This window comes from Canis lupus, chromosome 26, assembly GCF_011100685.1.
Source record: "Canis lupus familiaris isolate Mischka breed German Shepherd chromosome 26, alternate assembly UU_Cfam_GSD_1.0, whole genome shotgun sequence".
NCBI lineage: Eukaryota > Metazoa > Chordata > Mammalia > Carnivora > Canidae > Canis > Canis lupus.
This window is the reverse complement of record NC_049247.1, coordinates 18,945,314-18,958,119: the sequence shown is the minus strand read 5'-3', so window position 1 is coordinate 18,958,119 and position 12,806 is coordinate 18,945,314. Positions and strand designations below refer to the sequence as shown.

General features: G+C 51.1%; 1 protein-coding gene across 1 annotated transcript in view; it reads left to right on the top strand.

Moving 5' to 3' along the window:
- The window catches only part of WSCD2 (WSC domain containing 2), a 116,154-nt gene that overhangs the window by 88,169 nt on the left and 15,179 nt on the right, over positions 1–12,806 (top strand). The window contains 4 exon segments of the mRNA XM_038575454.1: positions 2,453–2,574; positions 5,330–5,344; positions 5,346–5,505; positions 11,506–11,670. Of these exon segments, the coding sequence (XP_038431382.1) occupies positions 2,453–2,574; positions 5,330–5,344; positions 5,346–5,505; positions 11,506–11,670 (462 nt within the window).

Below are 12,806 nucleotides of genomic sequence, written 5' to 3'. Positions count from 1 at the left end.
CTCTGAGCATCATTGCATCTTCCTCGGGGTGACTGATCAGTTCGTGGGGCTTCCCTCTGAGCATTCTGGGTCACGGGTTGGGACTCGAGTGGCATTTGGGGTGTGACAGTTCCTCACTTGGGGGGTGGAGTGCCATCCTTTACGGGAGAGAATTGGTGTGGTCTGTGGCCTGGAGGACCACAGAGTGGGTCTGCAGCACCCTGAGCACCCCCAGCTACCACAGCCACCGCCACCTCCCTCACCAGCCTGGAGCAGTGGCCGAGGAAAGCAGGGAAGACAGGATGGGATGGTGCAAGCCTGCGGCGTGCTCTGGAAATGAGCTGTTTACCCAGATTCCAGATGTCTTCTCAGTTTGCTGGATTGCCTCCGCCAGGAACGACTCTGGGCTACTGGGTGCCAGGTGGTAGAAATAATCACTAGGGTGACAGCTGACATTTAGAGCGATCGCTCCCCAACTCCCTCCCTCCCTCCCTCCCCCTCCTCCATCACCCTCCCACTCGGGGAGCAGTTCTGTGTCTTCTCCCCTGCACATAAGCATCAACATATGTGGCTATGCCACCAGGGTGGTTTGACACTCCAGACAGACATAGAGACAGACCTAGATGGAGGTATATGGTTTTTGCAACTTGCTTCCCTTTTGGCCAAGGGCTGACATTCTGTTTCAGAGATGATCCACAGTAACATTTTGCCAGTGATGGGCACTTAACCTAAGTCCCGCTACTCTCAGCTGCAGAGCGAGAGTTTACTCCAGACCTTGGAGAGCTTTCCAGAAGGTGCAATGAGATGATGTTAGTAAAGTTCCCAGCAGAGTAGATCACACGTGGTGGGCACTCAGTAAATGACACCTATTTCTGTGCTCCGGGTTTTGATCTGCACCATATGAACGGTGTCCTTGGTTTTCCGTGACAGCTGTGTTCTGGAAAGGTTCATGCAACTCAAATTTGAGAACAGCTGACCTCAATTTTAAATGGGCATCATGAGCCTTTTGATAAGTTTGACAGGGGCATTTAAAAAATTTTTTTAAAGATTTATTTATTTTAGAGAGAGAGAGCAAGAGAGAGCAAGCATGTGTGCGGAGGGGGAGGATTAGAGGGGGAGGGACAGAGAGAAGCCCAAGCAGACTCCGTGCTGCGTGCGGAGCCCCGTGCTAGGTTTGCTCTCATGACCCTGAGATCACGACCTGCATGGAAATCAAGAGTCCAACACTCAACTGACTGAGCCACCCAGGTGCCCCTAAAATTTTTTTACATTTGTCTTAACTGTATTAAAAATATATATTCACTGTAGAAAAAGCTAGGAAAGGTTTTAAAAGATGGAAAGAAAAATTGCCTATAATGCTGCTCCATTAGTCAGCGTTCTCCAGAGAAACAGAATTTGTAGGATATATATATATATATATATATGTTAGGGGATTTATTTAAGGAATTGGCTCATGGAGTTGTGGAAGCTGGCAGGCCTGAAATTTGTAGGGCAGACCAGCAGGCTGGGAACTCAGATAGCAGTTAATGCTGCAGCCTTGAGGCAGAATGCCGCCTTCTCTGGGAAACCTCACGTGTTGCTCTGGAGGCCTTCAACTGATTGGATCAGGCCCACCCACGTCCTCGAGGGTCATCTCCCATAAGTCTCCCTAAAGTCCACTACTTAATAAATCGTAGTCACATCTACAAAATACCTTCACAGCCACACCTAGACATATGTTTGACCAAACAGCGGGGCGCAGTAGCCTAGGCACGTTGACGTATGATGGCCATTATGCTTGCTCTTCAGAGATGACGGTGGGTATCGATGTGTTAGTACAGGTCCTTCTAGAGATTAATACTGAGAGAGAATTTTTATATAAAACTGCTATTTTATCATATGTGGAGTTTCGTCGTCTCAGTTTATATTTAACCTCTTGAACACATGTTCATCTGTCTAAAGTAACCCTGAATACCACTTACGATTGACGGGGGCACAGAAGCTCGTTGTCTTGTCGTTGTGTACTTTGTCTAGTGCTTTATCGTTGGACTCCTAGGCTGTTCCCAGACTTTCATGTGTTACTTTAAATAAACGCTACGGCGAACATCCTTATTCCTAAATCTTTGTGTACACCCATGGTGGGTGCCACAGACTCCCACCCCAACCCCCTTTACCTGCTGTGACGTTGGCAGCCGCGGTTCTCACCTGTCCCCTTTTGTGAAAATGCCCCCTGGCCTGAGAGGAGCAGCCTCCTGACAAAGAATGGGGAATGATGTGGCCCCAAAAGAACATCTCTGTGACCTGGGCTGTTGACAGTGATCCCAGGGTTCAGGAGGACACTCTGAATTATTTAGCTGATTAGTCTCCACTTTGGTTCACTCTGTGACCTTGGGCAAGACTCTTGCCTTCTCTGGGCTTTAATTTGAAAGTGCTTTCTCCAGAAGGTGGCTCTCCGGCCGAGATCTGACCACTGCTTTTCCCTCTGTCCCTGCAGATGGAAGTGCGGTGTTCCGAGGCTGCTTCCGCAGGCCCGACAACCTCTCCTTGGCCCTGCCCGTGACAGCTGCCATGCCGAACATGTCCGTGGACAAGTGTGTGGACCTCTGCACCGAGAAGGTGAGCGCAGGGTCCTGTTCACAGGACTCTGAGGAGGGGCAGCATGGAGCAGCTTGCAGGAAGGGGTCTTGGCTGGAGAGGCAGCGGCCCAGCCTGGATAAGGAGGGGGTCAGTTTTGTGATCTGTGACACGGGAGAGGGACATGATGGTTTCATGTGCATCTAAGGGGTAGAAGTGACATGGGGTCGATTTCTTGAGGAAGTGGGTTTGTTCTAATCATCAGGAATGCTCAGGAATGAGAGTGATGTTCTTAAATGGGCCCACAAGCCTGAGTTGCAGATTGTCAGGGAAAGGCAAGGGCAGCCCCACTTTGTGACAGAGTGAGCTCCCCATCACTGGAGACATGCAAGTAGAGTCAGGGTAGGCATGGCATCCAGAACTTTGGGTGTTGGATTGAAGTTGGACTAGATGACCCGTGGGTTCTTTCTCAGCCTGAGATCCTGAGATCCTTCCTCCCTAACCAGGCAGTGAACACCACAATAATAGGGGCTGTGCCTTGAACATTGGTGCCTTCTCAATACCCGGAGCAGGACTAGGTGTATCATTGGCACTCAGTGATGTCGGAGGAGCTCCATCCTTTTTTTTTTTTTAAAGACTGTATTTGTTTATTCATGAGAGATACACCGAGAGAGGCACAGACATAGGCAGAGGGAGAAGCAGGCTCCCTGCAGGCAACCTGATGTGGGACTCGATCCCAGGACCCCAGGATCACACCCTGAGCCGAAGGCAGACGCTCACCACTGAGCCACCCAGGCACCCCTCCATCCTTCTTTTAAGATGAACTCTTTACATGAGGGGCCAAAGAACCACCGCTTCCCCACCACACAAAGGTGGTTGCCCATTTTATTCATTTGCTTGGCTGATAGCTGCCGAGAAGCTTCTTTGTGCCAGGCCTCTGTGCTCAGTGCTGGGAATGCAGAATCCACAGAAGTGGTGTCTCTCCTCAAAGATGCTGGCATTTGCTGGGGGCCTGCTTGTGGCTCCTGCTGGGTGCTCAAGCCTGCACCCCAACTCCCGAAGCCCCACCCACTCTGAGTTGTCCTGCTTGACTCAACCCTCAGCGAGCCTTCTGATCTATAGAGCACCTCGCAGGTCCTCCATGCAGCCCTCTGCACCACAGGCCTCAGTTTAACTTCTCACATGGAGGCTTGGGGTTGAGGATTTTCACGCTCATCTCCCAGATGACAAACCAAGACTCAGACAGGTGAAGTCATTTGCCCAAGCTCACGGCACAAGAGAATAGGGCTGACACCTGGGCCTGACTCCACATCTGTGCTCTGAATTTCTGAGCCACCCCAGAGAAGATTCCAGAGCCATTCAAGGGCAGCCAGGCAACCTCAAGTCACCGAGCATCTCCTGAGTGCTTGCTCTGCTCTGAAGGGGCATCCTGGAAGGTCAAGGGTGACATTTGTAAGATGAGGAGGTTTGACCAGCTTTCTCTCTTGGGCAGGAGTGCCCCTCGCCAATGGTGTCTCCTCCAGGTGGACACTCCTCAGTCCCTGAGGGTGCCGGAGGCTGCAGATCAGCTGCACGTGGCACACAAACATGTGAGATGATCAGGTCACGGGCAAAGCAGCGTAACAAAGGGGCAGACTGTATGCAGGACCGGAGAGAAGCAAGGATGTGTGGGTGGACAGGAAGGCCCCTCTGCAAGCCCCCTTCCAGTTTTTTCTCCTCTCCTTAGGGGGTCACAGGAGAAAAATTGAAGGGAATATGTGGGCGGGGTGTAGCGCTGCCTGTGCCACGGGGTGGAGGGTGTAAGAGACTCAGGAGCTCAGCGGAGGCTCGATATGTATCACCTGTTAGAAATGCCATCAGTCAGGGCCCACGCAGACCCACCTGCGTACCAGCATCTCTCCTCCCTCCCTCCCTTTCTGTCTCTGCTCTTCGGCTAAGAGGTGAAGTTCCTATTTAATACATGTTAGGAAGAAACCAAACCTATTGTGGAAAGTTCTCTGGATTGGCCACAGACGCGTGATTTTGCTTTATTACTAGAGTATTCCTCTCAGGGAGGATTCCGGAGCAGAGGCGAATGGGGCAAAGGACAGCCCCCTGCACCCCTGAACCCAAGTCCCCCCTAGCTCCGGCTTAGCTGCTCCACAGAACAGTTAATGTAACGGGGGCAGCTGTCCCCACGAAGATCAAAGATCGTAGCTACACCTGGGGACCCGCAGCCTCCTTGGCTTAAAGGAACCGGCTCAGACAGCTTTTCCCAAAGTACGGGCTTCGTGTCGCTCTGAGGCCTGGGGGTTTCCAGTGCCAGGGCGCGGGACAGTGAGAAAAGCATTTTCTTCTCCGTTTTCTTTCCAGTCCTCCGGGGGAAAGCTCCTTCTCCACTTCTCCGTGCTCAGGTGTCTGTGACACCTCTCAACCCTCCACTAATCTCCCCTCTGCAGGAAAAGCTAGAGCCCACTGGGGCTCTGAGTCTTGGCAGGCGCAGCGCCTCCTTAGAAAGTAATTACATTGTTTTCTTTCTGTGCTACTTGCCTCTGCAGCGCCGAAATGTAAGAAGGGCCAGTTTTATTTGTCAACTACACCTTAATTAAGCTGGAAAGAAATGAGAGGGTCCGAGGTCCGAGGTCCGCAAGTGGGGCCAAACTCGGAAAAGTGAAGTTTGAGGAGTGTCAGGTCGGGGAGGGTGGTGGAGCAGGACGTTTGGAAGCCCAGCCCTGCTCTCCCCGGGGAGTCTGGGCAGCCCCGGGGGGGGGGGGGGGGGGGTGGGTGTCAGCGGCTGTTTCTCTCTGCCCCCCTCCAGGAGTACCCGCTGGCAGGCCCTGGCGGGCACCGCCTGCCACTGCGGCTTCCCCACCACTCGATTCCCCCTCCACGAGCGGGAGGATGAGCAGCTCTGTGCCCAGAAGTGCAGCGCAGAGGAGTTTGAGAGCTGCGGGACTCCCCATTACTTCATCGTGTACCAGACCCAGGTCCAAGGTAGGCCGGGGCTCCCCCAGCAGACTCCCGGCGGCTTCCCTCCCAGAGGTGCCCCTGGCCAGCTGCTTCCATACTGCACACGGGACACAAGGGCAGGGCTGGGGAACTTGGCCAGGCTCGGCGATCCCAAGGGGCCACAGAGCCAGGGCCACCAGGCAAGGGGTGTGGGGCTCTGGAGACCCTCCTCTCTGTTCCTCCTAGGGGGCCCCACCTTGGTGGTGGTTCTCCTGTAATGGAGGCAGTGAGATTGAGTATGAAGTCACCTGGGCTGGGAGTGGGGGACACTGAGGGAACCAGCACAGAGCTGCAGCAGGATCCTGGGCAAGCCCCTTCCTCTTCTGGGCCTCGGTTTCTCCATCTGCAATATGAAGCTGTGAGTGCTGACCTCCAAGAGCCCCCTCCCTTTTTTTAAGATTTTATTTATGAGAGACAGAGACCTAGACAGGGAGAAGCAGGCTCCATGCAGGGAGCCCGATGTGGGACTCGATCCCAGGTCCCCGTGATCACGCCCTCAGCCCAAGGCAGATGCTTAGCCACTGAGCCACTTAGGCGTCCCTCCAAGAGCCCTTTCAATTCTAGAGTTCTGTCCATTTATTTATAAAACCTTCTTTTTCTCCATCTCACACTTTTCACTTCTGTTCCCCTCCCAGTGCTTTCTGCTTGGCTCCTGTTCCGTTCTTGGGGCCACCAGTCTGTGGTGGTGGCAGTGCTGAGGGTCTCTCGAGGACGGTCTTGGTGCCAGAGTCCGTGTGGAGTTCTTCCTTAAACTTTCTCACTGAATCCCCTCTGCTCTCCCAGGAGGTGGGAATAGTTATGCCCGCTTTACAGAGAGGGAAACTGATGCTCCGAATGGTTCAGGGCCTTGCCTGAGGTCACACCACTTGTAAAATTTCTAGCTGAGAGCCATTTCCCCTGACCCAGGCATCATGAAGGGTGGGTGGTGCTTACAAGGGTGCCGTGCTCAGTCCGAAGGAAACCCTTTAACGATTACCCCAATTTCAGAATATACTGACCACCTACTATGCATTGGTCACATGCCAAGCCTCAGCTCATTGAATGATGTAAAACCCACAGCCTCTGATCAGGCAACATCATCCCTGTTTTCCAGGTGGGAGAAGCAGACTCTGGGGTTGGGAACTGGCCACAGTTGCACGTCTATGAGAGTGACTTGTTTTCAGGTCTCAGACTCCAAAGCCCTTGCTAGAAAACTGTTCACAGGGCAGAGAACATTCTCCATACCCTCTGAAGCCTGGAGACCCTATACAACACTATTGGGCTAGACCTCCTCTTCATCTCCCAGGAACCAGGCATCCATGTATGGTTGGGCAGGTTGGGCACTGTACAGCATGACCTGTAGGAAAAGTGGTGCCTAAAAGCCAGCCCTTGCTCTGCACTCTGGATAGCAGTGCCTCTGCCCAGAGGGAGGAGAGGGTGCCTTTTTCTGATGGGCACCAAGGTGCTGAAAGAGCTAGTGGCAGCCCCATGAAGAGCTTGTCCCCTCTTTGGCCTGATGAAGGTACTGATGGTAGCCACCTGTGGCTCCTTCCATGGCTCTGAAATCCTGCTAAGAGCCTGGTGAGTGGGAATCTAGTAATCGTGGCTGTTGGCTTTGTTTACAGTCCAGTGAGGAGGGACGAACATTTGTTAGCTTTTAGGAAGTGGTGGTTAGTGTGTGCAGAACCATGTTGTCCTAGCCTAAGGGAGAGTCATGCACAGATTCCATGACCGTGACTGGCTTTGATGTGGACAGAACACATTGGAGCCTTTTCAATAGCAGATAAAGAGCCCCTAATTGATGACTTTGCTCATTCCCTGGGCTGCGTCCCCAGGCCATTATTGTTCTTCAGTTTTTTCCACATCAGGCTTCCAGTCCCTCACACTGGTGAGGTTTGAGAGGCCTGTGACTTATTAGGTGGCCGAGAGCCTGGTGCATCATGGCTCCCATTTATTGTGCATTTGCCGTGTGCTAAACCCTAACATTCCTACCTTGAACAAAACTATTTAACACCTACTGTGTGCCAGGTACCGCGTAAGCCCTTTAGGCCGAATTAACTCCTTCAATCCTCACAATGACAAGGCTGCTATTACTACTACTGTACAAACAAGGCAGCTTGGCACAGGGAGGTTGGGTAGCTTGGCCAGAGTCACACAGCTAGGACAGGGCGGATCTGGGGTTCAGATCCAGGCGGTCTGGATCCTGGGCTGCACTCTGAGCCGCAGCATTCTCAGGATACGTTGAAAATGCTTCACGCGGCACCTGGGTGGCTCATTGGTTGAGCATCTGCCTTTAGCTCAGGTCATGATCCCAGGGTACTGGGATCAAGTCCCGCATCAGCCTCCCCACAGGAAGCCTGTTTCTCCCTCTGCCTATGTCTCTGCCTCTCTTTGTGTCTCCCATGAACAAATAAAATCTTTAAAAAAAAAAAAAAGTGTGGATTTTCAACTGTGCCAGGGGATCATCACAACCCCTAAACCCTGTGCTATTCAAGGGTCAACTGTACTTTGAAATGCATGAAAAAAATAGGATCGAGGGGGGTAAAATGAAGAGGTATAAGAGGATCAAGTCAATGTAACAATGTTGACAAATGTAAAATCTTCCATGAATTATGAATGTTCACGGTGTGATTCCATTTTTTTCTGGAGGCCTGACATTGTTCCCCCCCATCATGAAATATTTGGGCGGGGGGGGAACCTGGCCCTTCAATTTCTCCAAAAAACCGCATTCTCCATTCAAATGCTGTCTGAGAGGCCAAGACCCACTCCCGAGGTAAAGGCTGTTGTTCTCAGCCCTAAAAAGAAAGTTTATTTGGTGTCTAAGCTCTATAAATCAAATCAGGTGCTGGAGGCAATACTGCGTGCAGAGCTTTAGAACCAGACAGAGCTGGGTCTTAATGCCAGGGCTGTCATGGCCTAGCTGTGTGAGCAAGATTCTTGCCCACCACTCTCCCCCCTCCCAGCCTGTTTCCTCCCATAACATGGGGCTAATAATCTTACAGGATTAAATGGAGAATACGTGTGAAGCATGTGTGAAGCTCAACCACCAAGCCACTCAGGTGCCCCCATATTTAACTTTTTTTACAAGTTTATTTTTAAGTAATCTCTATGCCCAGCATGAGGCTTGAACTCACAAGCTGGAGACTGAGTTGCATGCTCTTCTGACTGAGCCAGCTGGGTGCCCCTACATTTAAGTTTCTGTGGAGTTCAAAGTTAACTCCTAACAGGCTGCTGTTGATTGGAAACCATGCAGGTAACATCAACAGTTAACCTATACTTTGTATGTTACATATATAATACACTGTATCACAATAAGCTAAGGAAAAGAAAATACTATTAAGAAAACTTTAAGGAAAACCATTTATTAAGGTAGTGTACTGTATTTATTAAAAAAACCTGCATGGAGTAGAACTGCACAGTTCAAATCCATGTTGTTTGAGGGTCAACTGTAAGTTGCAAACATTGTTACATTCATTAATTATAATTCAGTATTTACTGAATGATTTTTAATTCAGTATTTACTAATGATTTTTTAAGTGACCTTTTACATATTGTGAAATGCACAGATTTTAAGGGTGCTATTCAAAGATAACTGGATAATCCATACTCCTATCAAAATAGGAGACCTGAACAAGAAAGGTACACACCTAAGCTTTTTTTTTTTTTTTTTGCGGTGTATTTCCAGGAAAACCGTTCCTAGACACCTACTTGGCTTCAGCAAAGAGAAAGACCAGATTTATTTTTTCTAAAGTCTGTTCTGAACAGATTGAACCTGGCAGGGTGGGAGAAGAGAGCTGGCTCCCTGGCCGGAAGCCCCAACACGTTGAGGGGCATTTGCTTGGTACTCCTAGTGCGTGAGCCCTTTGTTAACACACGCTCCCCCATGTCACCCTCATGAGAGCACCATGTTGTTAGTAGTCCCATTTTATAGGTGAGGAAACTGAGGCTCAGATCCATCATTTTTCCCAGGGCACCCAGCAAATAGGTGGCAGATTGGAATCTCAGTTGAGGACTTCAGAGCTTTCCCTTGATGGGCTGTTAAGAGACCTCACTGTGGCTCATAGTAAGATCTTGGTACTGACTGGTCCTGCAGGATAGGAAAGACCACGTGAAACCCTGAAAGGAATTCTGTGCAGGGGGGGTGGGATGGTGGGTGGTGCCAGACACTGCGTGGAGTGCTGGGTGGCCACCTGTGCCTCCAGCGGGGGACTGGTTTTATGCAGGAGCCAGGTGGAGCCCAGAGGGGCCTGGCTGGGAGCAAGCAGGAGGAGAAGGTGGGATGGGGAGTGTGGCCAAGCTCTGCGAGAAGTGGGATTGGAATGCGGTGAGGACAGAGCATGGTTCCTCGAAAAAGATTTTTGTAATGATGGAGTGATTTGTTTTTGTGTGAATGCTGATGTGATGGAGCCAGCTGGGTGAGTGGAGGGGGGGAGGATGGGGGAGAAGGGAGGAGATGAGACCAAGGCACGGGAGCACGGGCAGCCCCTCTCCACCCCAGGAGAAGGAGGGACGGGGAACATGGGATGCAGAGCAGTCTGGTGAGCTCAGGGGCAGGGGAACCGTGGCCAGGTGAAGACAGGGTTGTCTGCTGTCCCTTTGTTGTAACTAAGGATGGAGGTCATTGGCCCAGAGTGAGGAAGTAAGGCTAGAACCCCCCCCCCCCAACCTAGGAGCCTCCCCTCTTTCTCTTCCACTGCAGAGGCCCCCATGCCAGGCCTTCTCTCAGCTTCTCTTGCATCTCTAGGGATCAAAAGAAATCAGGGGGGTGCCTTCTTAGCTCTGGGGGGGGGCTGCAGTTGGGAGGTGTTGGGGCTCTGACAACAGTGGCATCCTGAGGACTCTGTAAAGCCAGAGAATCTAGAGAATCAGAATGGTACCCACCTGTCCCCACCCATTTACACATGAGAAAGTCAAAGGCTAAAAAAAAATCTTCCCTTTGAGCACTGAAGCATATTAACATATTACGTGTATAATGACAATCCTTATGAGATCCCTGCCACGTAATACCATTGTTCCTCATCCGTCCCGTCTACCCACCACTGTATCCATCCTTCCACCCACCCAGCCATCCACATAATCTGTCCAGTCATCCATTCAGGATGTTTGGATTATCCCTACTATGTGCCAGATGATATGGAAAGTGCAGGGGAATCTGCAAAAGAACATTATAAGCAAATAATCCTTTAAGTACCCACTGAGTTGAGCGACTAGGAGGGGATGGAGCATGTTCTCGAACCATAGCCCAGCGAATAGGGAAGGTGAGCAGTGCTGATTCAGCAGAGTGCACGGAGAGAAGCCTTCTGCCTGGCAAAGGCATGCGGGAGGCGGTGAAGGCTCCTGCTACCCAAGGTGCTGCTGGGTCAGGAAGGAGCAGAGCATGGATAGGAAATGGAGGGACCCCAGAGGCTGGCAGGTGCGTGGGAGGGATGGGCCTGGGAGATGGCAAGAGCCAGGCCACACATGGGGTCAGAACCAGAGTCAGAACCCTGGACTAGATGCCGTGAGGTAGATGCCATTTGAGGGATTTCATCTAGTCTCCCACGTCCAGGTACTCTTCATGATGGGAAATGCACATCGACGATGAGTGCACAAAAGAGAAAAAGCCCTGCCATGAGAAGTTCACATTCAAAAGATGTAATTGATAAGTACGTTGCCAGATCTGTTGTGTTAGAGTGTTGAAATTTAAGGAGTTAAAGGAGTAAAGATAGGAAAATGGATAGAGGCAAGGAAGGTGGGTGTGGGGTGGTAAGATGAGAGAGTGATTCTCCATGCCAGGCAGAAACTGAGGCAGGAGAGAAGACTCTTCCTCCTAGCTGACATTCACAGAATCCCTACTGTGTGACCATCCCTTCTCATCTGTGATCTCATATAACCTTCATGTCAACCCTGTGACGGGGATGTGGGCCCAGAAGGAGTTCCATCACAGGCCCTGGGCCACATGGTTGGGAAGTGGTGGGGGTGGGTCTCCGTCCACCCCCGCCCCTGACTGCGTCCTGCCTTTTGCAGACAACCGCTGCATGGACAGACGGTTCCTCCCAGCCAAGTCCAAGCAGCTCATCGCGCTGGCCAGCTTCCCAGGCGCAGGCAACACGTGGGCTCGCCATCTCATCGAGCTGGCCACGGGCTTCTATACTGGCAGCTACTACTTTGACGGTTCTCTCTACAACAAAGGTGAGGAGGCGGAGGGGAGTGGAGAGGACCCCCTGGGGGAGGGCATGGGAATACCCTTCCCGAGTACCTAGTATGTGCCTCTCAGCTCACCAGGGCATGTTTGTGAAAACCTACTGTGTGCTTGATACCCTGCCTTCGTTTATACCCCACAAACCTTGCCTGAGCGGCATCTGTTCAGTAATGGACACTTACCTAGAGCCTACTATGTGCGTCTCTGATTAGGGTGCCATAAACCTTTGCATACCTACTATGTGCAAGGCCCTCTCCAGCAACTCTATGCCATATACAGAGGGACAAAACTAGGTTCATTTGGGGGACATTTATTGAGCACCTTCTATGCATCAGGTATCTTAGCTGCCCTGAAGACAATGATATCTGTTGTGTGGGTACTTTATTTTCATCTAATTCATAGATGTTTACTGAGCACTGCTATGCTCTGGATGTACTTCCAAGCTTGGTTTCCCAGCAGGCATTTATGCAGTTCTGACTGTGCCAGGCACTTCATGTAGGTTCAGATGGCCACGGACAAACTTTCTTGGCCGCCTGCTAGGTGCTACATTTTTATTTAGCCCTGCACAATAGACCTGGGACATAGGATGTGGTACCATTTCCCAGATGCAAACACTGAGGCTTGGAGAGAAGTAACTTACTCCAGGTCACACAGATTGTTTTCAAAGGACTGTTGAGGGTTTACACCCTAGTGTGTTCCAGTTTCAAAGCCTGCGTTCTGACTTCATCACCCAGGCAAGAAAGTCCAGGGGGCTCTTACTGGGGAGCTGAAAATCATGGGTGAAATCCCCATTGGGTGTGAAGCCCCCTCCCAGGCATGGTGGGGGTTATAAGGGAAGCAGCTCTGTTTGGGAGAGGTTTTGTCCATATGTGGGGCAGCCCGTGGCTGTGGGTCTTCGTGTCTGCCAACCAGATGAAGACCCCTTCCTGACTGTGTGACATTGAACAAGTGTCTGCTGCTCTCTGATCCTGTGTCATCATGCACAAATCAAAGATCACAGTATGTACTTTGTGGGGTCATTGTGAAAGTTAACGAGTTGCAACGTGTAATACGCTTAGCATAGAATAAGTGTGCAATAAATGTAAGCTGTGAATACTATGGTCCGGGGGCCAGGCACTGGCCAGGC